The following is a 25,422-nucleotide window of genomic DNA, read 5'->3' on the forward strand; positions in this document are numbered from 1 at the left end:
CCTGTCAAATTCCCCAAGGGTCCGGGGGTTTCGTGGCCTCATTTAGGTGCACGGCAGGCAGATGGAGAGACCCAGGAGGCAGCTCTGGTTGCAAAGCCTTGTTTGGGTACGACACAGCCTTACGTGGGATTTTCATCACGCTGCACGTCTGCATCTGGGCTTCCCCCTGCTTGCGAGCCAGAAAACACAGCAGGGGTGCGAGAGAATTCAAACGCAGGCGGGGGAAGGCAGAGGGGAAACGAGCGGTTTGGGAGCAGGGCAGGGAAAGCGCGGCAGGCGCGGTGTCTGAGCGCCCGCGAGGTCTGTAATCTCGACGTGCTCTTTGGACTCCCACCTGCTTCCGCAGGCGCAGGTGGTGCCGCAGCCAAGGGCACCTTTCCCCATCTGCGGCTGGCGAGCTGCCACCCACCTTCTTTTATTTTTCCTCTCTTTCCTCTCTCTTCCCCTGCTCCAGACCACAGCGATTCACAGCTTTGAGACCTTACTGCTGAGCGACAACATACGGGTGACACCGGAGGATGGCTTTGCGTTCGCTGGTCTCCCAGCAATCCATCACACCGAGCTTTACAAAGCTGCGGCAGCTTCCCCTGGGTTTCTGTGCGTGACTCATGGTGACAAGCGAGACTCGCAGTCCTGTCCTTGACCCAGGGGCAGGGTACCTCAAAGCCAGTCTCTCTCATTAGACACAGCACAATGAGAGCATCTAGCTCATCGTAGCTAAATATAAAGTGGCACAGGGCTGGACAGCAAGTGCTCGTAGTGGAGATCTGCCTGTTCCAGTGTCTATTCCCTTCCTCTGGCAAAAGAACCAAAATAAGAACCGAAAGAACCGAACTCAGGTGATGACAAAGAAAGGCCCGTTCTTGTTCATCCCACTATAACATGAATGCACCCGAGGACTTCACATCTCTTTCTGCCTCCTAAAAAAATTGCAGAGCTCTGTTTTACTAAGTGCCGCTAAATCCACCCTAAGGATTCTGGAGCGAAGATTTCTGAACAAGTTGTATTACTGCAGGCAACACACAGAGAGAGAGAAAACATCATCTGGTTTACTACTATAATGATACGGCAATGCAATCAAGCTGCCTAACACATCAGCTTCTTGACAGCTTCCAAGCTTAGGAGAAGCCTCAAGTTAACACGCTATGCTTAATTTCCTTCGGGTCGAACTTATAAGAAATCTAATTTGTTTCACAAGCAGCTCTGGATTTGAGCAGACGGCTGATGAGCAATACAGCCAAGAGAGAAACGCCGTTTAGTGTCTCGCATAGATCTGCCGGAGAAGGCAATCGATCAATTATATATTTAGAACCACATCGGGGAAGAGAGCTGATGGTGCCCATGTGACTCTATTTTAACTTTCCATAGGAAGAGAAAAAAAATACAAAGAAATATATATATATATAAAAAAATAAAAATTCAATCCACTCAGCGGGCAGCTCCAAATTCCGCGTGCACCAAGGTATCCCTGTCACGCACCCAAAGAAAGCCAAGAGCAAGGGCGGCAGCACCGACTGCCGGGTATATACATTACCAGGCTAGGGATGGGTTTGGGCATTGTCTTCCGTGCTCTGTGGACCTTGATTTCAGTGTTAGCAGCGGCGGCTTTTTTAGCATCCATGTCCTTACTGCCCTCTCCGAGCTTGGGCGGCATCGTGGCTTGCATCTGAGAAAAGGAGCCCACAGTTCTGCCTTTGCTCGCTCCTCCTGGCAGGGTTTTTGCAGCATGGCCGGTGAGAGAAGCAAAGGTGCTGGTAGTCCTTAGAGGCTGCTCCTGTGCCATCTGCTTGGTGAGAATATATCCATTGCTCCCCGTGACAGAAGTCTGTGTGAAGTCGTTGGCTTTCACGTGGTTTTGCTTCCCAGTCTCGCCATCTCGTTCAGAAATGCCATTTTCTGCTATCCTATTTAATTTAGCGCTAGAGTCCTGCTGGCTCACTTTCGTATTGTCCTGAGTGTTTTTCGCTGGGTTGGGGTGGCCGCCAGCTTCGCTGTGCTCACAGGAACCGTTGGTTTCACCATCTACTGCCATTTTTGGTTCCCCCACTTGCTTTTCCGTAGCACTTTCATCTGCAGCCATGGCATTGAATCCTGGAGAAAGAGGGAGGATAAGGAGGAAGAGAGGAGAAAGAAAAGGGTCACAAGCGTTACCAAAACTCCAAAGAGAAGGTACAGCTACTTACAGCGACTAACGAAGAGCAAAACTGCGCTCTCTCTCTCTCTCTCTCTCCATATATTTATCTCCATTTAGGTTGCTCGCTCACCTACCTGACCGGCTCGCCTGGATCCTCGGATGGTGAGAATCGGGGTGGGTGAGATGAAAGCAGCGCACTCATTGTCACTTGGCTCAGCTGCAGATGTGGCCATTTATTCCCAACTATGGATTTTTCAAGGTAAATATTATCTTTAGCTTTTCCAATAACTACATTTATTGGACCGTATGTCAACAACTCGCATGTCAAACAAAAGGCTGCCCCAATCTTGCACTCGGGTCTGTGGCAAAGCCCTTCGCAATGCCACACACAGGAGAAAAGCTGCCGGGGTGGGTGAGCTGCTGTGGCACCGACACAGCTCAGCAGCCACATTTCTACACCGGGGCTCTGCTGCTACACCAAACATCACGAGGAATAACTCCCTGGCAATCACAGCTCTCCTGGCAATGCTGTCTGGTGGAGATGGGACCTTTCCCCAGGACGAAGCCGCCCAGGAGCAGGATTCACGGCGTCATCTCAGAGGCAACAGCCCGAGTAAACACAAGGGTGAAGCACGTTAGATGCAATTTTAGGTTAACATAATTACACGATGCAAATGCAGCAAGATTTTTGCAGACTGACTAAAAGCTCACGCACAGATAAAACAGGAGTGTCTGTGTATAAAGGGTGTTTTTCCTTCCCTTACAAACATTTCCATGCTCCCTCCGTCAATGAATTTGTCCCACGAGAGATTCCAGACCCAAGCTGGAAAAAGATCCAAGGATGAACACCAGGGATGCGCAGAAAGGTTTCTGACATGACAAACTAGCAGCTCCCCAGGCAACCAGGAGCGATAACAATTCACCGGCACGTTCAGTAAAATGATTACATCAACCCACTCTTAGGGATTCCTTGTATCATCTTCCTTCCAGGGGCCAGACAGGTATGAAAAGCATCCCAAGAAGTACCAGCAAAAGCTCTGTCAAAGCACGCAGGGCTGATTTACAACCACCTCGAATCAAAGCAATTTCCACCTATGGTGTTAAGAAGGGCCTGGAGTCAAATGGGAGGACGCTCTGCAAACCAGACCCGCACGCTGGGTACAGCATCTCACCTCACGCTGCTCTTGAAGCCCAAAAACCCAATATTCTGAATGTCTCTGCTGATGCAAGGGTAAAGCGCGAAGAGGAACCAAGATCCCCATCACCAGATGTCAAGTCCAACATCCCCGGGTTAGCGGTCCCAAGCTGAGCTCTGCAAGGCTGGGCTGGCGTCCCCAAGCGCTGCACAGCTCACCGGCACAGCTCTGCACAGAAAGCACCAAATTCCCTCTCTAGTTTGTGGCAACTGGGAGAAAAATCTCCTCCCTCAACTATTTGAGGGCCTACCCACCCCCTTCTTTCTACCCCGTTTTTAATGCATTTATTCAGCCCATCTCCTTACCATTGGGTTGACCTGAAGATCTACTTCGCTCCAGATTTCTGCACAAACAGCATTTGCAGATCTAATCTCTAAAACCAACGCAGTCTAGTTCCTGCAACAACCATTTCACTCTCCAAAATCCCCATTTTTTGGCGCTCATCTGCGATTTATAAGACAAACCTTTTATTGCACGGACCTGAAAGGCCCATTTGAACTGGTCTATGCACTTCTACCACCCGATCCCTCCTCCACCCTGACGCGTGGCCAATGCTCAGTTCAGAGCAGGCTGGTCGGGGGTGTCCCAGACGCGACGCAGCGCTGGGCTTGTTCCAGCCCTTACCAGAAGTTACAACAGGGACAGCCCTGGTCCTGCCCTGTGTTTTCAAATGAAAGCCACAGATGTCGGGTACAAAGCATCTTACTGGAAAGTATCTTCAAACCCTGATGACAAACGGTAACTCCTCCCTGGGGTTCAACTGCGGGCATTTCCCCTGAGGATTGTCCTGCACTAAGCCGTCCATTCCCCCCAAAGCTGGGCAGCTCAGCCTGGAATTGTCTCCCACATGGGCTCTGCCAGCTCAGAGACTCCAAAACAACCTCCAAAACGAGCCGAGCGGTGCTGGCTGGAGCACACGCAGGAGGGTCGAGGCGCAAACGCCACCTCGGTCGGCTGGAATTGAGCACGACCCAAAGTCACCACCTCCATCTGCTGCCCTCTCACCACCCAGACCACCCCCTGTGCACTGAAAGCTCTGATAAGACACACAAGGGTTTGCTTCAGATACCAACGACTCCAGGAGAAGATAAAGTGCTATTTTTTTCACTGTTATTTAACTATTTGAAAAGTCGTGGGCAGAGGGAGCCAACAACTACACCCTCATTCTTTCAATCCTTGTTTCTCTTCCTGCACTTAGTGCCTTTACAAGGCTGTGCTGTGGCCATTTGAACAATTATTCCGACAAAGTCAGTGCCAGAAGAAAACAAAAATCAAGCTCCCTACCCACATATGGAGGTTTATAGTGCTCGGCAATAGGCACCTGGCCGAATGAAACCTTCAATATTTGTTGATTTAAATACCGCACACTCCCAGCAGAACAGTCAAATAACTTCAGTGGCTGGCTATTAGATAAACTGAATAAGCAAAGGGCAAGAATTGCTCTACCTGCCACGAAGGTAATCAAAGCAAGGTAAATTAGAGCACCGTCCTAGGGGAAAGAATAACTGCTTTACTCCAGAAAACGTCACGGACTTGGCAAAAAATCCATGAGGCTAAAATTAAAAATCCCACATACAGTTTTCCCCCACCCATACTCTTCAAAGTGCAACCTGACTGACTGTGGAAGCGCCACCAATCCCCTACGAACAGGCACCGGCTTCCAAATCTGCAGGACTTGAGGTTTGACACACCATAGATATGAAATCCCGTTGTCTGTGAAGTCGCACAGAACTTGACAGCTGTTGTCGGGGGTACGGTTTTGATTTAACGGGGTTATGCACCCGCTCTGCCCTGCTGTCAATGACTGCAGACATCGCAGGGTGAAGCAAAGTCCTGTGGCTGCTTTTCACAACCAAAATACCTGGTATGGTAATGGGAAAATAGGAGTTGGATCCCAGGCTCTGACTCGATGCTCCGTCCTCGTGCAACAGGACACGTCTGCGAGCCTGACCATGTTCAACAAGTCCCAGGTGCACGCTCACAAGCATTGCTGAATAGGCATAATTCAATAGATATTTACACTTTTGTTGAAATACGGCGTATAGATGGGGACGGGAATGCAAACTAGAGACAGCGGGAACCTCACCATGGAGAAATACTGAATAAAACAGCCAACAGAAGCTCTTTGACAGCACCAGACAGCCAGAGAAACACTTGCTCCTGGTGCAACCTTTTCATCTCACCTTTTTCATCACCAGAAAACAGAAGTTTCGCTGCGAACCCCCTAAAATCTTGTTTTCGAGTACACCTCATGGCAATACGGTCTCTTCTTGAAAATGCTGTTCCGCAGCTTTTCTGCTCTTGTGCTGCAAGCGAGTAAAAATCGTATTTGCTTTTCTCTCCCTTGGTCCTTAATCTACAACTATTCTTTCCTTAATTGCAAAACCTGAAAGGTAGAAAGATATCACCTATGTCCACAGCAGCGTAACCCCATTTATTAGAAAGACCCCGTTGTTCTCAGAGCTCCCTTCTGCACCCCCTATGCCACACACAGCAATAAAAACCTTGTCCCATTGACCACAACCTGTGTGCATCCCAATCCCAGCATTTGGTATTACCGATCCAGGCATTCAGTATTAATTTAAAATCCAGCAACGTGTAAGATGGGGAATCTGCCCATGGGGTTTATTTCCCGTTCTGCTGCCCGTTCTCCCAAGCAGGTGTCTGAAGTTGATACCAAGTGGAAACAAACCTGAGTAAAGGTCCGTCTTCTGTGAGCTGGCTACATTTTAGTAACACAAGGAATTGAAGACCCAGAAAATTATGCTTGTGACTCCATGTGGCAAAGAATAACGAGTAACATATTTAAATTAACGACTCACGGAGAGCGACGCAGAGTTCCCACCGCTCCACAGGCAGACCCTCTGCAGTGTTTCAGTCTTAAGCTTTTTCCCCAGCATCACAGTCATGCAAAATTGAATTAAAATTCCCATAAGGAGACCAGAATCTTAAGAAAGGAGGGGAAAAGCTAAGTCAGTCAAGATGAGGACAACTGATCTCATTTCAGGTGTCTAAAAGGCATCTCGAAACCCAAGGTGCCCCTAAGCCACCTTTGCAACCCACGGCAGCTCAAAAGCACATCTATCTTTGGATAAACTAACCACCGCCTGGACATGTCTACCACGTGTAAGCAGAAATGAGCTGGACCAGTTCAGAATTAGAATGATAACTTCAAAACAAACCCCTAAATTAGGCAAAACTAAACCCAGCTCTGCTCCCCCAGGCCTGACCCCAGCAGGGCTGGTTCCTCTGCACCGCCTTGGCCTGGCGGGTTCCAGTCCTTCCAGTAGAGCCAGGTCTGGCTTTAGTCCTGCCCTGCAGCTCACAGAGCTCAGCTCAGCCTGCCAAAACCTGCCTAACATATGCAGGATGGTCCCCGCCAGCCACCCCGGACAGAGGGAACCAAATTGTCCCTGCGGAGACTGAAGAAGCCACCAGAAACATTCCATGTGCAGGCACAGCCAGATGATCAGCTCAAAATTCGGTCGTACAAAATCTTACACGCAAATGCACTATGTGGAACTTTCAAACATCTTTCTGATTGCCTGGGTGCTGAGCACCGGGTATCTTCCATCATTTTGAGTGTCCCAGCACAGCGACAGCAGCTCAGCCACGAGGGCTCAGCTGCTGCGAGAGAAGCATCGAGCTCCGAACTAAGCAAAGACGGAGCTTAGATGAAAAGCTCATGATTTTGAACAGCAGTACAAGTGCTGCATATTTATATTTACATACACACGCACATTTTGCAGATTTTTTACCTTAAGGGCTTTGTAGGTCATCTTTAAAACACCACGGATACCACAGTCATTTATTCAATACTCAGCTGTCCAGCCGGATAAACTTTTAAAAGCGAGAAATGCACCTGCTTATATAGTCCTTATATAGTGTTACAACAGTTCACTCCCCCTTGGTCCTCAAAGTGAAAATAAAATACATTGTAAAGCAGAGAGAAGCGTCGCTGACACAAAAGGATGACAAAGGGACACGGGCTGAAACTACAGCCTGGGGAGAACTGGTGGCTGGAGACTGTGTATCCATTGGAAAGCAACACCTCTACCACTGAAGCCAAAAAATGGAGCATTTTGATGTCGAGAAGTGAAGGGAATTGTTTCAGGGCAAAGATCCCCCTATGGGGTGAGTTATTGATGGCGTCATCTTCGCCCCACTCCCCTTTAAATCCATGAAGGTGGGCGATATCCACCCAAAAGCCACCAAATTTCCAAAACTCAAGTGCCACCCCTCCCAGCCCCCTGAAACACCATCGCGGTGCCACCGCTTCCAGCTCCCGTAACACACACCGAGAATCAAATCTGGAAAAGGAGGAAAGAAAAAGCAAAGAAAAACCAAGAACAACTTCTCCTGTGAATGCTCAAACCTGAGATTACACAGGTTGGGTAAACGGGGTTCGGCATTTCGCCTGTGAACACCGGCTGTGACTCACAGCAGTTTAGCGTCCTGCGGGATATTAAGGTGCTCCTTTGCCGTGGGATGGGGTGCACATCTGAACCACCTGAGCATCGTTCGGCTCTGTTCTCCCGGCTGTGAGTCCCAGCAGGGAGGGGATCCCAGTGCTGAGGACAGCGAGGCGAGGAGATTATTCTGCTTCTCCTTTTAACGCAGCCATCTCTGCACCTGGGAACGCAAAGGTTGGAAAGCAGCACTGTCCTCACCGGCACCAGCTTCCCATCTGCAGTAACAGGGAAAAAACCCACCAAAAAATAGACAAAAAAAAGCCCCTCCAGGAATCTAAAACCCCGACGCTCTCTAAAAGCCCTTTAAGGTTTATTTGGGAGCAAAGTGACTGTGCATGTCTCATTCAGCACAGCTGCTCTTGTAAAACAGCTGCCTCAGGTGAAGTCTCAGGAACACGGAGGCTAATGGAGAACTAATGGAGAACTTCGTTATCAACTCCCCTTCCTGCTCCTTTGTGCTGGAACTTTCCATCTCTGGGGCTGGGGAATCAAAAAGGAGCGGTTCGCTTTGAAAGGTCAAGCGAGATGCAGCACAGAGAATAACTGAAATGACTTGCAATTCTTGCAAAGAAACCACTTTGTAATTAGTTTCTCTCTGAGTCAGACTAAAGACAATATGGCCTAATAAAACACGACAGTAACTTTTTTGCGCTCGTCCCTGCCCCTTTCCCCTCCCTGTCAAAGGGAACGATGGACCTGAACTCACACCCACATGTGGAACTGAACTGGAACATTTCCCCACAGCCAACAAAGCACAGTCTCACCCACAGCTGTTTTTCTATCTGTATTGAGCAACTTTACACAGAAGGGGACAGTGAGCAACTTACACCGGGCTTTACACAGGCAGGGACTCAACCCCAGGATATTAAAGAGTACCAGGATCATCCTCCTCACTAAAAGGAAACGACTGTTCAAGCAACCTTAGAGAAACCCCAGACTTCAGGGTGCTCTTCCAGCCCTCATATCCCCTGTTCCACACGTTGCCACCCACCCCTGAGTGAGGAAACAGGGCTCAAAGAAACTATTTAGTGCAATCTTAGACGTTTGCTGTAATGATTTCATGATCACGCAAGACTCAAAAATGTAAGTTCTTTGCCAACGCTAAACACTATTATTAACAGAATTTAGGGACGTTCATTCAGTTCCTATAATGATCACAGCTGGGTGATGAAGGTCAGTGAAGAACAACGCCCACAGCACAACGACCACGCAAACCATTGTCTTTTGCACACGTGGTATGTTTGGGAAGAGCAGGACACAGTCTGAATGCTACCACAAGGATGGAGACTATGCAGTTCACGTTTTAGGACCCTTCTTTCCCCAGTAACAGAACTGGACAACAAGCTGGAGCTGTTGGGAGCTGAGCACCCCATGAAGCCTCCACACGGCACAGGGAAGGGTCTCGGCTTCCTTTGGACACACAGCACTCAAGTCAAAATCAGGCAAGACATCCAAGGCGCAGAAATCTTAGAACCATTTTGGTTGGAAGAGACCCTCAAGATCATCGAATCCAAGCACAACCTAAATCTTGCTCTAATCCATGTCCCTGAGAGCCTCATCTCCGGCTGTTCAACGCCTCCAGGGATGGTGACTCCACTGCTGCCCTTGGGCAGCCTGTTCCAATGCTTCACAACCCTTCTGGGGAAGAAATGTTTCCTAATCTGAACGTTCCCTGGCTCAACTCTCTCTCTTACCTCCTGGATTTTTACCTCCACAGATTCTTGACACTTACCTTAAGCTCAACCCAGCGCTAAATAAACCAGCTCTACAGTCCTGAGCCCAGCAACCAGGGATCAAAGTGAGAGTCTCCTCCCAGGGACATCTCAGACATCGTCTCTGCTCTGCCCAGACCAGAGGTCCATACACGACCTGTGTCAGCAGCAGCACTCACGTGTCGCCGGTTAATGTGCAAGCACTGTGGCCACATCTAACTCAGCACTCCGTATTTCGCCTGTTCTGAGCTTTACTTTCGAACCAGAGCAGCTTGACAAAACATTATGCCGGACAGAAGAGAAAGAAAAAGCAATGCTGTACTCATACACATCTGAATTAAGTCCAAAATTTTGTTTCTAGCTAACATGAGGTATTTTGATGGGGCCAGTTCAGTGCTTTTCTAATGCTCTGTAATGGAGAGGAGAACAAAAATACAGCAAATCTGTGCAGAGCTACGGAAGTAGCTAGTCAAGGAATAATAAAGCCATGGAAAAAAAAGGAGGGGGGTGGTGAGATAAAGGGCAGTGGGGTTTTTCCTAATCCTACCGACACATTTATTAAACCTTCAGATTTGTGTGCATGCAACTCACAGACAACCACGCAGGAAAGACTTGAAAGTAGCCCGTGCTGCATCCTGCCAAGTAAAAGCAAGCAGGACCAACAGAGAAGCCGCAAGGCAATTCCACAACGGCACGAGGTGTGGGGTGTCTCACCCCAGCGGCCGTCCCGCAGCCATCGGTGCCTGCTCTGGAGCGAGAGAAACCCACAGGAAAACAGAAAAGTAACTTTGCTAGAGGGAAGAAAAGGGCTCCGGGTCAACACGTGGCGGGGATCAGAGTTCAGTCAGACCCAGTCACACACAGGCGGCTCAAAGTGAATCCTTTGCACTTTGCAGCCACACCAAAGCAGAAGTGAAAATTAGATCTGTGTTCTTTAGGCAGGTGGAGATGGATGGACTGAAAACCAAATTTGCATCTTCTGGGGAGGAGCCCTGCTGAGAATAAAGACAGGAGGCGAACGGAGCCGCTCTGCTCATGGGAGCACACCTGAGACCCTCAGGGGACAGAGCCCATCTCCAAACCCCAGCTGTGTTCCCATCCAGGTGCTCACCTTCCTCTTTGTTGTTGGTGATATCTTTCAGCAGCTCCGTCTTCATGCAGGCGTCCTTCCTTGGCTCTCCCTTACTCAGCACTGCTCGCTAGGGGTGGGGAAGAGAAACGCCACAGTTTAGCTCAATGCTCATGCACATGTTGAATTTAAAACAAGAGACAATCATGGACACATCCTGTTTACATCTCGGGCAAACCTTGTTCTGCGAAATAACACTGCAAGGAAACTGCTGCCACAGAGCTGGTCAAAGATAAAGAGCAGCAAGGGGCAGCTTTGAACTGTGCCCAGGGCTGACATGGCGCAGATTTGGGTTGAGATGTGGCCAGACAGGAATTTCCAAGTGCAACATGTTTGGGAATCCAGCTGAGTGTGTCCAAACAGGTTAAAACGGTCAGGAAAGTCAAGTGGAGGAGGTGACCCCTGTTCCCCCAAAACTTCATCGGTTCTGGGTTGGAGAAGGCAGATCTATCAAACTGTTCATTACACACCATTTAGCAACGTTTACAGCCCAAGAATGCTTTGAGTGTTGGTTTTTGTTTTTTTCTGGTAGTTCATTCAAATGTAACTTACAAAATGCAAACCATCAGTGCGCAACAGCCAACTCATCATTCATAACACCCCTGTTTATTAAAGTTAATGAGCTCTATTTTTAATTCTATAGAAAATAATGTTTCTTTTCCCCTTTTTTTAATCTATTTTTTTAAAAAGGGAACACCTGCTCATCTCCTCTGCCTTTCACACGCCTGGAGTCACATTGCTACATCAGCTTTGCAGCCTTCATAACTTCTCTTTCTCTTTTTGTTTGAAGTGGCAAGACAAAAAAAAAACCTAAATGCTACTAAAGCAAAAGGTATTAAAAGAACACAAACACACACAAGGAAAGGGGTCCTTTGACACGGCTCTGTGTTTCAGGAGCCTCGCAAAGCTGCTGTGTGATCATGGAAAGAGTGATGTCCATGTCCAAGGCCGGGCGAAGGGTTCAGCGCACTCGGCGCGTGTCGCAGGAGAAGAATAAGCCCAGGTCAAACCAGCTGTTGTGGGGCAGCACGGAGAACAGCTGGCGCCTGCAGCCACGCGGTTCAACCGCTTTAAAGCACACTGAGCGATAAAGAGGAAAAACAACCTGCCCATCTCCCGTAAAGCAAGCAAAAGAGATAAGACACACACACAGCGTGGTGTATCAGCTCCAAAACCATCCCCGGCAGCAGCTCGCCCTTCCCCACATCGGTGTCTCTCCAAAGCTGGCAGGGGAGATGAGGTTGAGCGTTGCTGTCTCCAGCCACCCCATCGTTTTTGTCTTCACGTGGGCTCAGCTGCAACGCAGGTAACGCAGTGCGGGGTTTTCACCCCGATCTCAGCAGCCCCTGCACCTCGATGCCATCACCGTCTGCAGAGCCGCTCACAGCTGACGGGACCGAGGGAACGAGGAACAGTGGCTGGGAAAGCCCCCAAAACCTGCCCGCACACAGCTGAGGGCACCCCAAGGACTGCTCCTCTGGCAATGAGGGGCTGCCTGGCCCCGAGCAAACACCAAACACCACATCTGGATGCTCTCAGCAAGGGGAACTCGTGTCCCGAGCGCACCACCTGCAGATCTTCAGACACACACCAAAAAGCAAGCCGAAAGCGTTCGAAACCTCAGCTCAGCCAACCCATCAGGTCGCCTGAAATGGAACATACCTCCAGCAGCCACTGGCCAAGAGCTTCCAGCAAGAAGCGATCATCAAAACACACCCTGAAGTGTGAACACAGATCAGCTTTTCTTTTTCACTTATTTGCTAAGCCAATAATATATATCCTTGCTGCAAACATCTGCTTGTAAACCCTACCTCTCCTCTACCCAGACTTCTTGTAAACTGGGAATAACTCCATTTTTCTCACGGCCTTACCCTGCTGCAAGCCTGATGCAAAGAGAAGTGCAGGGAGCCGGGGCTCCAGCGCAGCCCCACGGCTGCCACCATGGGAAGGGACACCCCGGCCCTCACCACAGACACCAACAGAACAGAAAGAGCCTCAGTCTAACAGGGACTATTGTTTGCCCAACTTGTGTTGCAACAAGGAAAGGCCTTGGTATTCCTGCTATTAATCTAACTCACACTGGAAACCTCAGGATTTTCAGCAGGTCATTTTTACCCATTCGATGCTCAGTTTTTCTTTACTTTAGAAGCAGCAACCCCAGTCCCCAAATCACCCAGGCTCTCCCTGCCACGGACAAGAAAAGTCACTGTAGGAACCCTGGAGTCAATCAGATCAATCAAGATCAATCAAGACCCTCCCTCCTCACTGCAATTAGCAGGAGCTTGGGGCAAGCAGAATTTCCAATGCCAAGAGAGGCCAGAGAGAAACTATCACCTTCTTCCTGCGAGATAACACAAAGCTGGGTGCTAAGACAAGACTAACCGAGGTGGCACTTGATGGGCTCTCCTGGTCCCTATCTCAGAGCCACATCCCTCGCTAGCAGCGGCGGCGGGTTTACAACTTCCATGCCTTGCTCTGCAACAAAAACTCAGCATCAAGGGATGAAATTAAATATTAAAAAAAAAAAAAAAAGCAACAACACACCACAACAACAAATAAACTGTGGATTTGGATCAAAAGGAAGCTACAGGAAACCCCAGCAAAGCGCTCGAAGCCTCTTCCCCCCACCTTGCTCCATCACCACCCGGCACCAACGGGCACCCACCGCTGCCCATTCATTTCCACCAGCCCACGGCTCCACCCGGCCAACTTAGCAGCAACTCCACCGCAAGTGTCAATACCTCCATTTTTTGTGTGTGTGTGTGTTGGGTTTTGTTTGGGTTTGGTTCCACCCCACCCCCCCCCTCAATTCAGAGCAAACTTCCTTCTGCTCACACTGCCCATGCCCCCATCCCTCGGCTCCCGATTGGCAGGGAAATCCTATACCCACCCTCCCCGCCGAGAAATGTCTGCTCTTGCAGCAGTCCCAACAAAAGCCAACTGCCAAGCACAGCCTGCTTCACAATAAAAGTCTCACTCTCTCAATTTCTTTTTGCTCCTTCCCCCCTTTCCCGCAGCCATCCGCCTCCATTCCCTCTGATTATTAACCTTCCGTGGCTGGAGAGCCTCCAGAAAGAGCACACACCACCACTATGAAGCGTTATCCCCCTCTCCCCTTTTATTTTTGTTCGGTTTCAAGAAGAAGGAAAATATTATTGCATCTTAAAGGTTGATTAGGTCTTTGAAAGGGCTTTAAGAGCCATGAGGATCCAAGCAGAGGAGCTGATGCTGGTTTAGTTTACAAGAAAACAGGCTTCGCCTCCTCTGTGAGGTCTTTGGAGGGGATGGAAGACGGGTCAGATCAGCCAAGGAAAAGCTCTGCAGCATTTCCAAACAGACGACAACCAGAAACTACAGTGGTGCCTTTAAAACAAAAAAAAAAACCAGAAAAGAGCAAAGCTGAGAAACACAGAAAGAGCTTTCTGAGCCTCCTCCTTGGCATTTTCATCAGCCATCCGGGTGCCCTTTGCAAAGGTCCAAACGGGGTTTTATAGGCAACGACACACATGCACAGCAAAACTCCAACATATTGCAGCTTACCAAGCCCAAGAGACCAGCGGTTACATCATGACCAGAGCTCTGTGCAGGCAGGAGCGGAGGGTGATGTGCTAAGATGTCTACCTTCAACGGGGTCTTTTTTTTTTTTGTCTTAAAAAAAATCAACCGTCAAGGCAGCCAAGGCTTTGCAGCAGCGTTATTCTCACCGAGCCACGCAGCTCAAGCAGGTTGATCTCAGAGAGGGCTGGGAGCAGGAGCACCCCTCCAAAACTCAATCTTTTCCTCCCTTTTTCTCCTTTAAACAAAAAGGGCAAACCACAACCCAAACCAACTTGCTCATAATAACCTTTGCCTTAAAGAGAAGACAAACATCTTGTAGTTAATTATATAGGAAGTAATCATTAAGAAAATGCTTGTAGAAAGAGAGTGTTGCGTGCGAAGGCTGCTCGTTTCAGATCCTGCTGCGCACGGGCAAGGTCTGGGATCGCTGCTGGTGGGGCCGCTGACCACGGGCCTGTCATTAGGAGCAGCAGAAGTGTTTGATCTGGAGAAGGAAGGAGACGTAACCACCAGCGTACCTGGCCTACAAAGCAGCCACCGGTCTCAAAGCTCCTTTTTTTCCAGGCTAAGGCCACTTCCTTATAAGCCTCGTGCGATCATGTGAACGTGGAATTTTATCTGCAGCTCACAACAAGCACTGCCCTCAGCCTGAAGTTTGTCCCCAAATCAAATTCTTTGCAGTTCTTTTGTCTCCTGCATTCCATTCATCCGGACTCTTCCTAAAAGAAAAGAACCGTTTCCTTCTCTACCCCCATGTCCTCTCTCCTATTCCAGCCGCACAAATCAACTCCCGACACAGGGGGAAGGGTAGAAATGAGGCGCAAGTCCCTGCACGCAACGGCTGGGAACAAGGAGACACGTGCATGAAACACAACAGGACTTAAAGTGACTCCTTGTAAGACAACGCGGTCCACAATGGCGTGCAGGCTTCAGGCGAGGGGGGGTTTGCAGGGCCCGTGTCCCTCCTGTAAAGGGGAGACCCATCTGTCAGACAACATGGACACAGCTACGCTTCCTAGCAGTGCCATGCTGGGAAGCATCGTACCCATCTTAGCTGTGTCCCAGTAGAGTTAAAGCCAGTGCAACTGGTATGTGCAGGCGAGTGTAAATCCAGAGCAGACAAAGGCATCTCGTCCTTCCACGGGCTGAGGTTTGCAAGGAGCACAGCTGCTGCACGCCTTCTGCTAGTGCCCAGGAGGGGAGGGGGGAAAGAAAACCCTAAAAATGGAGACCAGGATTCATCACTACCTCTAGCAAAAGCAAACCAGCCACTTCAGAAACACCCAGTCCCCAGGAAGGCTCAGCTGGGTAGCACCAAGAAGAGCCTAAACCAAGCAAGATGCAGCAGCCCAGGGGGGCTGGGAGGCAGCTCACCCCCATGGACAGGGCTCGGGCACCTCTTCAGCCTCCGCACTCCTCTTCCTCCCTCCCCCAAAGCATCGCAGCTCCCTCTCCCCCTGCCCACCCCGACAGCACCCACAGAAGGGCTCGTGGGGGCGATGGAGGAGGGAAAAGCCCCAGCATGGGCTTCCCTGGAGGACCTGGCCCGGCTGCCCACACCACCTCCGCTTGGTCACCTCCAGCCATCGAGACACCAGCAGCAAGACAGCGACGCCTGCGAGCCGGAAAAGCCGTCGGGGAGAAGGGGGGAAAAATAAAAAAGACAAAAAAAATTAATGCCAACACAACTTGCACCCTCGGGCCTGTCCCTCTAAGAACTACAGCAAAACCTCACCAAGGCTTTACTCTCCTGGAGGGTGAGAAAGCGACACAGCGCTGCCCAGCACCCGAAGTCCAAGGCTGGGAGATCCTCACACCCTCTCCTCCATGGCCTACGGGCTTCGTCCCCGCCGTGGGGCCTTTATTTTCTGCTCTGTCATTAAGAGTGGAGCCTGGTCTTTTCCTTCCATCCCAAGAATTGCAGGGAATTAGATCATCTTCCCCGGCTCACCTCCCCCTGCAGGCAGCTCCCGAGCATGCTCAGCGCGGCCCGGCTGCCATTTCATAACGGCATTGTTTACAGACACACACTGACCTGCCATTTTTTGACAGGAGGAGAAGGGAGACGGCGTTTGCCACCCCGACCGCACACGGCCCCCTCAGCCCCCCGTCGTAAAAATCCACTTTGGAGAAGGCAAATATGGCAAGAGAGCGGAAAGTAGCAGGCTGTGGGTTTGTGGTGGTAGTTTTGTCCGTGGGGTTTTTTTTGTTGTGTTTTTATATGTTTTTGCCTTTTCCTTCCTTGGTTTAGGTCAAAATCCACCTGCTTTGGAGGGACAAGTTAACCCCTCTGGGGGCTGGGAGGACACGGGGAGGTCTCGCAGAGCTCGATGCAAAACGCCAGCCATGATTTTTAGCTTCTTTGAATCACAACCGTGCTTCGATGTCTCCTAAAAATATAATACCCAGCCCAGTCTGCCATCCTCCGTCAAGCCTTCCTCTGTGAGAGAAAGGCTTGGAAAGATGGTATTTCCCGTGAATAAACAAGTTGGCTCAGTCCCAGCACATACAGTTTTCCCCTTTAAATGCAAACCAGAGTATTTTTGCAGGCACACAGGAAAATGAGGAGAGGAGGAGGAGAAAAGCTCCCCATTTAACACCAAGAGCTCCATGAAAAGCCTTGCAAGGTCGCTCCGAGCCCCTCTCTGTTCCTGTGCTCTCTGTTCCAGTCCGTGCTGATGATACTTTACAGGTGAAAGCAGCTCTGAGTTAGGACGGAGAGAAAATGCCAGAAGAGCTGGAGGTTTCCTCACCCTTGGAACAAGGACAAGTTGTGAAAAGCTCCTTTTGCAAGAGGCGCCGTGCTGCTCTGACACAGCATGGCAGCGGTGCACATCAGATCTTCTTAACCCCCACCACATCCACCAGCCTTCCCCCTCCTGATGGGACTGAAGGAACAGGATAAACACACCACCTGGTTTGGGAGAAGTGAACTGTCATGTTAGATCCCAGAATGATTTTGGTTTAAGCTTGCTCTACCTTTTTTCCCCCTCTAATATTTTTAAGGATACTTTCCAACTATTTCGTGCAGTGTGTGAGCTGCTGACTACTGCAAATCCTCCTCTGCCCCCCTCCAGGACCAATGCCACCATACAGCAATGCCAGACGTTTTCTTCTCCACCCAACAGACCACAGAGCTCACAGAGGCACGGGGAAGGGACAGATCCCACAGGACCAAGGGACACACGAGGGGACATCCCTCTGCAAAGAGGAGTTGGTGTCCAAACTCTTCAAATTTACAGCAAAGCCAAAAAGAACTGGCTGAAAAATGGTAGTTAAGGGTTATAAATTCATGGTTCGCTTCCAGATTACCGACACGACATGTCACTGCAGGAACATATGGTCCTCCGAGCCTGGCGAGCGGGGAGCGCGCTGCCAGAGCCCCGAGCCTTGCGGCTGAACCAAAAGCGAGGTAGATCTCCCACTGCGGCGATTCCTCGACTGCTCCGGGAAAGGGAAGGAAAAGGGAAGGAAAACTCCAGGGAAAAGCAGCCAAAAGACAACCAAGAGGAGCAGGAGGAATCAAACCATCCTCCCCCCTGCAACCAGTTGGCCAGGGGGGTGAAGTTCCTTAGAACTCCTTGTTTACCTGAATAAAATAGCTCCCTGCCATTTGCACGTGATGCTCTTTTGTTGGGAGGTGGCACCGCGAGGAGAGGTCAGGGAGCTCGGCAGGAGCCCCAGGATGACCACCAGGTCCTGGGCCTGACCCTGCCAGGCCCCGGCTTTGCTAACAGGGGCTGATCAGCACAAAAATACACCCCACATGTGCTGCAAAGTCCAGCTGTGTCCAAACGTGTTCCTGGGGAGAGGAAAAGAGCTTGAGCTGGCGTTTAAAAGTCAGTTAAATACACAAAGGGGAAAAAAAACTCAAGACCCCAGTGTGGGGCTCTTAACCCTTGCTGGAAAGCAGCACCAAGCCCAGACCTGCCGCTTCTCTCTCCTCTCCAAAGTAGGTCAGTCAGGCTTTTCAGCGTCTCTCTGCAGATGCTTTCAAGGGACATTGGCCAGCAGGGACGGAGCACTGGGTGTTTTGGGCCAGCTGTCACACCGCTGTCATCGCGGTCACCACCACACAGGAGCACACGTTGCACACCTCGGTGGTGTTTTTGGTCGCTTGCTTTCTCAGCCTTCATTAAACCCAAGACAAACTGTTTTTTTCCCCTGGATGGGAGCCCATTGGGCAGCACGTCAAGGCCCCTGCTCTTCACTGTTCAAAAGAAATCTCGTTTCTCTCCTTGTGACTTATTCTGATGCCTTTTCCTTAGCACACATCTTCTAGATGACAAATAATGAGCGCATTTATAGTCCAGCGAAGACATGAGAGATATTTAGATGAGGTATCACAGGCCGTCCTGTAAGCTTTACATCTTTTAAATGCCATCCTCACGTCTCACTCCTCCATGGAAAATTCAACATTGTGTCTGCATGGCAGCTTCAGGGGTCTTCTTGATGCCCAGCAAGCTCAGGCCAATGGATGCCCAGACAAAACACAGCTCTGGGACCTTCAGTATCAGTCCCAAGTCCCACCGGGGTCTGTGGCAGCCAACAGAGCTGTTTGCATGGAACAGAGAGCATGGCAGGGCCAGGGGTCTGGATTTTAGGCCACTTTTTAAAATAAGCTGCAGAGATGGGCCTCCTGCCATGAAATCAATCACAGATGTTTTGTTTTAATCAGCTGCTCCCTTGGATTGCAAGCTACTATTAGAAAAAGAAAAAAGAAAGAAGAGAGAGGAGAGGAAGCCACCCCAAAATAAAAAGGATTGTTTCATCCTTGTAAAATGGTTGCTCTTGTCTCCGCCCAAGGAAGTGAGCTGCAGGCTTGCCTGACACAAGCAGGGCTGTCAGAGGTGAGCTGGCAAGGAGGCGCCTTGTGGCCACAGGCCCTCTCCTCCCCTTTGGGAGTTCAGTCTTGAAGCAGCTCGGACACCCCGGGGTTTGCTCGTGTTGCTGGCGAGAGCTGCAAGCAGGGAGGGCTCCTGGGAGGAGCACATTTTCCAGAAACTTCACACTTTAAAACGTTTAAAAAATAAAAGCACCCAAAAAGAAAATAATTTTTAAAAAAAGGCAGGCAAAACAAAACAATAAAACCCCTACAAGTGCCAACCCAATCCCCAAACAAGCCTCCCCAGCCCAGAAGACAAACACAAGGCCACCCAGCCACGAGGAAACAAAGCCCGAGCTGTCCCGGCGCCAGGTGAGGTCGGACGCCCAGGTCCCTGCCCATGGCCCAGCACGAGGTGACAGCGACCCCAGACCCCAGCACAGCCCGCGCACAGGGCGGCAAAATCATGTACATGGAAACAAACAAATAAATAACCCCCGGCCATGACTCCCCAAACCTTCTTCCTCCTGTGCCAGGCCTCTCCTCCCCTGCGGGCAGGGCCGGCGGGGAGCGGGGCACGGGAGGTGGACCCTGCCGTACCTGCGGACATCTGTTGTCTTCTTCTGGTGAAGACTCAAAGAGTTGCATATTCCAGATCCTCATGAGCAGTGATTCAGTTTCTGCTCATGTGATAAAAGCTCCCTCTACAGAGTGAGCATGCCCAGAGGAGACCATTTCACTGCTCCCTCCAAGCTGCAGCCATTTCACAGAGAACCTGCCGGCTCCAGGGCGTCCATTGGAGCGCGATTATCCCGGGCATCCCGGGGACACCCCGGTAATGCAGATCATCTGTCAACCCTCTGACAGGGTGCCAGGCCTCAAAACCTGAGCGCTCGCCTGAAACAAAACAAAAGCCTTTTAAACCATAGAGCGAGGTGTTCTGTCTCAGTGGCCTTCAAGAGTAGCCCTTGCCCGCAGGAAAAGGAGAGGCAGGAGGGACAGGGAGGGATGCTGTGGCTTGGGGACGCTCCTAGGGTGATTCTGTTCTGCTTAATAAAGCAGCCGACCTCCCAGCGCTGGGATGAAGGCACACGGGTTAAACTGGTTCAGTGTGCAGTGCCCAACTGCAAGTGCATTCGAGATTTGATCTGCTGAGCTGAAGGGGAGTTACTTTTCGTTAAAAAGACAAGCTGACCTGGTGCAACCAGCCTTAAAAAGGTGTCGCAGTCATTAAAAAGAGGGGAGGGGAAAATGTAATGAGGGGGGAAAGCCCTAAAGAAGTGCTAATGCACTACTAGGTGCAGCTCTGAGCTCAGCCTATGTCAAACCATATCATACAGCTGGCCCAGGCAGCGAGATAAAAGAAGAAATTTTAGCTTCAAAATAAAAGTAGTTTGTCCTTGTTCCACTTGACAATTAAGCATAAACTCTTGGCAATCTTTGTATCTGCTCAAGCTCCCAGTCAAACTGCCAGAGCAAGTTGTGGGAACATCTGTGAGCAGAGCTGGGCTGGAAGGGATTCAAGCCCAGGACGGGTTTGCTGGAGGCAGAGCTGCTGGGGGTGTCAGCGGAACCAGGAACCCCGAGAACAGCGCAGAAGGAAGAGGAAACTCAGACGTGGGCTGTGGCACCACCCGCCTGGCCTTGGCCAAAGGAAGAGGAGTTCTCAAATAAATAAGAATACAGAAGATAGACCTCTTTAAAAATAGGAATTAAAATGAAGAGGTACTGAGTGTAATGTGTTGCATTGCGGTGGGGGGGCAGGGAGCAGCCTCAGCTGTAGGGAGCTAAAAAGAAGTCACCAAAATCCATGGCGAGGTTTTCAAACCCCAAGGATTTTGTTTGCCTTCCACCTTGCCCCAAAAGCAGACATGGCAAATTCAGGCCTTTGGCACAAAACCCAAGCCCGGCCCCTCCTCTGCACTGTCCTGCCATTGCCTTACTGCACATGGGAACATCAACAAGCCACACTTTCTGCGGCCCAAGCAGCTATTTCACCTCATTGGCAAAGCAGCCACAGTGAAAGCAGCAGAAGAGCCTGTCACAGATGAGCTATGAGGATGGTATCTGTCTCTCCCCACTCTGGAGAAGTTTCACTACTAAACAGTTAAAACACAGAAGGCTAAATCGAGATGACTGAAATTCATAGGAAAGGAATATCTGAGGTGACAGCATAAAGCAAGGATCTCTCTTTCACTCCCTGGGTTTTTGTTTGATGTAAATCTTAAGTTTTAATAAACACAAAATGAGATTTTCCTGGCCTTTCTATCGCTCACCGAGAGGTACAGAGGTAACTCATTTAAGATAAACTCAAAAATCCCCAAACAAAAGCAACACAAACCAGCTACACAGACAGAAGTTGTATTATCCACCGCATCAAAAGCTTACTGTAGTTCAAACCAAAGATGGCTTTAAAACAGCTGATGCGTTGCCCTTCCTTGCAGCACGAAATCACCTGGCTTTCATTAAAAACACAGCAACACAGATATTAACCAACCCAGTGTCAATGAACTGCAGTCAGCATCCCCTTTCGGAGATCAAATGAGGAGGGAGAACCAGGCGGCCCCAGAAGGGCAGCGCTCCCCGCTGCACCGCAACGCTGGACGTGTTCTTACTGCCCAGGTTAAACATACAGCGAGAGCAGGAGCTACCAGAGATGCTTTTCACATCTCACACTCACCCTGGAAAGCGCTAAACACTGTTTAAAATAAATACATTAACAACTAAATAAGCAGAGCTGATCACGATATTGCAGATGCTTCAACAACCAACTCGAGCCAAGCGATCAACCAGCATGTTACCAGCACCTGTGCAGCATCATCTTTACATAGGATGCTTGGGCGTTGATTAATAAGACCTTAAATTCATGCTATCCAAAAGGAGAAAGAAGCTTCCAGACCCCCCACTGCCACCCCTGTGGTCCCTCCTGCCCCGGGACCCCCATCTCCCCCATTTTGCAGAGGTTGGTTAAAGACCGATCTCCAGGCTGGCCAAGGAAGCGTTATTTCTAATGATGCAGGATAAGAACAAGCCCATGCCCCACGAAGCTTTCCTCTTAAATCAACCTTAAATTAACCCAAATACTCTCCCCACCAAGCCGGTCCGAGACAGCAGAGCACCCCCTTTCAAAACATCTTCCACCAGGAGCCATCAAACTACCAGGTGTTTTTATTCCAGGGCTTTCTGGCCTCCATTCTACCCCTCAAGGCTCAAATATCCCTTTCAGAAATCTCCCGTTTTCAGGAGGACGGCAGCAGCACAACCACCTCCCTTCACAAAGGACACCGGGCTCCTCAGGGCTGGTGCTAAATTACCCCATTACGCACGGCATGTTCACAGCTCCCTGGCAGAGGAAGCACAAGTGGGAAGCAAGGGGAGATTTTTCTTTCTATTGGAAGAATAATATTTAACTCTGCAAAATACAGGGGGGTTTTCTTATTTGCATCGGGCTCCTCTTCTTCCAGACCCTCCAGCTGCTCAAATCTGAACCTCCTTTTTTCAGCCTAAAAGCACCAGAAGCTGAAGGGACTTTTGATATAATATGAGCATTTCTGCTGGAATCCTGATTTTGCTTCTGCTCCCCAGCTCCGCCACAAGCTGTTGAAACGTCTCCTTCCCTCCGCGGTCGTTACGTATGACATTTATTAACCAGAATGCCCATTCCCAGGACACACGGAGCATCCTCAGCATCCTCCGAGGGAGCCCAAATGTCCCCCGGGCTCGGGACCAGCCTGGAAGGAGCAGCAGTCATTAATGCGTGGTTCTGGGACCACAGCTCTCCTCACCTTTCAAAACCTGGTTGCTTTTTCCCCCAAGAGTTTCCAAGTCATCTCCCTCCCCCTCTTTCCCCAGCAAAGTCGAAAACTGCTTTTAGTTAACAGGAAACATGAACTGTTCCCTGGGACCCTTGACTGAAGACATCACACACAACAAGGACAAAACAAAAAACAACCACCAAAAAAACCAGAATTAAAAAAGAAATGCTGTTGCAACAGCTGTTGAGATGTAAGCTCTCTGGGAGATGCTGCTATGTTTTGATAAGAATATGCGTTGAGTATTTCATTTACAGGGCAATCCTAGAACTTTATTTAGAAGCATATTGGCCAGACAGCTGTAATTTAGAACATACTGTATTCCTAACAGCTCCCATTTATAAACTCCTTCAGCTTTAACTTAGAGTAACAACGGCTCCTTCTATTTTGGAAATCTAAAACCACCATTTCTCCCCTTCATTCAGCTATCGCATATCGAGAGTTTCTACCGTACAAACACAGCCTGGCTTGAGAAGGGTCCGAAATGCAGCATTCCCCTTGCACATCCCATCTCAGTAACAGCAAGCAAGCTCATTGCTTTAACCACACTCACCGTCTGCTCCACAGACAAACGTTTTATTGTGTTATTTGGGGGACGGGAGCTGGGGTGGCAAGCAGAGCCATGTCAGCACAAAGCCATCCTGCTTAGTCGACGTCTTCTGCCAGCAGAGCCGGCTGGAAAAATGGCTGCGCACGTTCCATCTGGCTCCTGCTGCAAGAATGTGCTGCAAGGCTGGAGCCGGGGCGTAGATCCTGCCCGTGAGCCTCACGTGTTCAACGTGGCCCTGTTCTTTGACCTCACACCTGTATTTATGTATTGTTTTAAAAAAGGATTAGGGCATTCACGTGAAAATAAGTTCTTCACTGGAGGAGAATCAGTGCTTCATGATGCTTTTCTATCTCTCCCCAAATCATGAACTCACCTATGAAATATCGCAGTTGATGGCTCTGCGAGCAATTCCGCTGACATAAATTTCCGCAAGGAACAGAAGGGGCAGATGAACTCTTTAAAAACAAAGCTCCTGCCTTCATGCAAATATCACCGGTTAAGAAGAACGGAGAAATAAAGCAAGCATGATGTGTATACGGAATTGGCTCTGAAGAGGCTGCTTTTCAGCAACTGCCATAAGGTGGCAGTGGGTCTTTAAGGCTACCTTACACCTTTCACACAAGCACAATAGGAAATTATCACACGAGGGGTGTTCCAGAATCTGAAACTGTTTCAGACAAATTTCCTCATCGGGGAGCCAGACCATACATGAGAACTTGGGGCTGAGATCACCTCAATGCCACGGTCCTACAAGGAGAAAAAGCCACCAGGACAAAAGCCGAAAAAGCTGCGAACACGGCCGCCATCTGAGCCAAAGAAAATCAAAACCTTCCCTTCCACTGTGTGCGACTACAATGCCGTTTATTTTACAGAAACGCTTTTCTTTGTGCATTCATCCAACCATAAACAAGGCAGTGTCCATTAGAGTAAGACAAGTTCTGCGTGGCCAGCAGGCTGGGGCTCCAGCCTTCAGTGCAGGGACTAGAAAAGCAACACCAGTGAGCAAACTGGTCACCAACCCCATGCAGGGCTGACATACCAAACCGGCTCACAAAACACTGGGGAAGCAAGAAATGCAGAATCGGGCAATAAATAGACAAGTTGCTTTAGGTAATAAAGTGACTCATCATGCAGACTTGACCCAACAGTGTGACAGAGCAATAAAATAAAAATCTATGTTTTCCTCTCCACCAACACCCCCTGAACTGCACTATGAAAAGCAGCCGGAGTTGCCCTGAAGAAAGAGCCGGTCTACCTTCCTGTGCACAGGCTAAAGATAGACTGTGATCACAGAGATTTCTGTTCATAAACACGATAACTTCGTAATACCAACCTATTCGCAATGCCCTAAGTTAGAGCAAACCTCCTGCCTTACCTTCGCTTTAAGCCAGGCTCAAGCAAGCGTGGGCACCCACTGTGGGCCCGTCTGCAGGCTGTGCCAGGGCTGGGACTCGCTGCCGATGTCCCCCCTGCTCCACACCAAGGCAGATCGTCCCTGCACCTCACTAATGCCAACATCGAGAGCCAATGTAAATGTTTTATTGGCACTTTCCCATGCAGCTTGCTTGTACAACAACTGGAGTCAATCAGCTCATGCAGCACAGAACCTGCTGGTGCTTACGCATTCCTTGTAAAAAGCTGCCAACTGCAACCCCAACCCAAAAGCCCAAAGAGCACAAATCACGGCAACCCCTTCCTTCCCCCAAGCCCGCTCGCCAACATGTTAAACCCCCCGCGAGAAGCACAGAAAATCTCTCAGCCAAAGGAATAAACATCTCTGTATTCCCTCCTCTCCTTGCCAGCTTGGAGGACCTGATGTGGCAAGGTTTGTTTGCAATCCTTGGAATGCAAAATAAGCCCGAAAAAAAGGGAGTTTGAGTTTTACATTCTTCCGCCCTTCCACAATGCCAGACGGGTCTAGATTTAAGCTGTGGAGCAGGCCTGCGCCCCTGCGAGCCTCCCCATTAATAATAATTAGCGACGGAGCCGCGCAGCCCACGATCACATGCCTTCCAATGTGAAGGCACAACCCAG

General features: G+C 49.8%; 1 protein-coding gene across 27 annotated transcripts in view; it reads right to left on the bottom strand.

The window, feature by feature from the left end:
* EHMT1 (euchromatic histone lysine methyltransferase 1) overlaps positions 1–25,422 on the bottom strand; it is a 114,158-nt gene that overhangs the window by 46,617 nt on the left and 42,119 nt on the right. For 13 of the 27 annotated variants that reach the window (XM_065036005.1, XM_065036027.1, XM_065036007.1 and 10 more), the window contains 2 exons: positions 10,626–10,713; positions 1,535–2,091 (listed from right to left, as the gene is read on the bottom strand). In XM_065036005.1, coding sequence (XP_064892077.1) covers positions 1,535–2,091; positions 10,626–10,713 — 645 coding nt within the window. Of the gene's footprint in view, positions 1–1,534; positions 2,092–10,625; positions 10,714–11,792; positions 12,216–13,308; positions 13,434–14,183; positions 14,642–15,936; positions 16,132–17,790; positions 18,990–19,626; positions 19,996–23,391; positions 23,558–25,422 lie in introns of those variants that run through there. The other 14 variants (XM_065036003.1, XM_065036019.1, XM_065036021.1 and 11 more) reach the window with 12 other exon arrangements.

Source organism: Columba livia, chromosome 19 (assembly GCF_036013475.1).
Source record: "Columba livia isolate bColLiv1 breed racing homer chromosome 19, bColLiv1.pat.W.v2, whole genome shotgun sequence".
NCBI lineage: Eukaryota > Metazoa > Chordata > Aves > Columbiformes > Columbidae > Columba > Columba livia.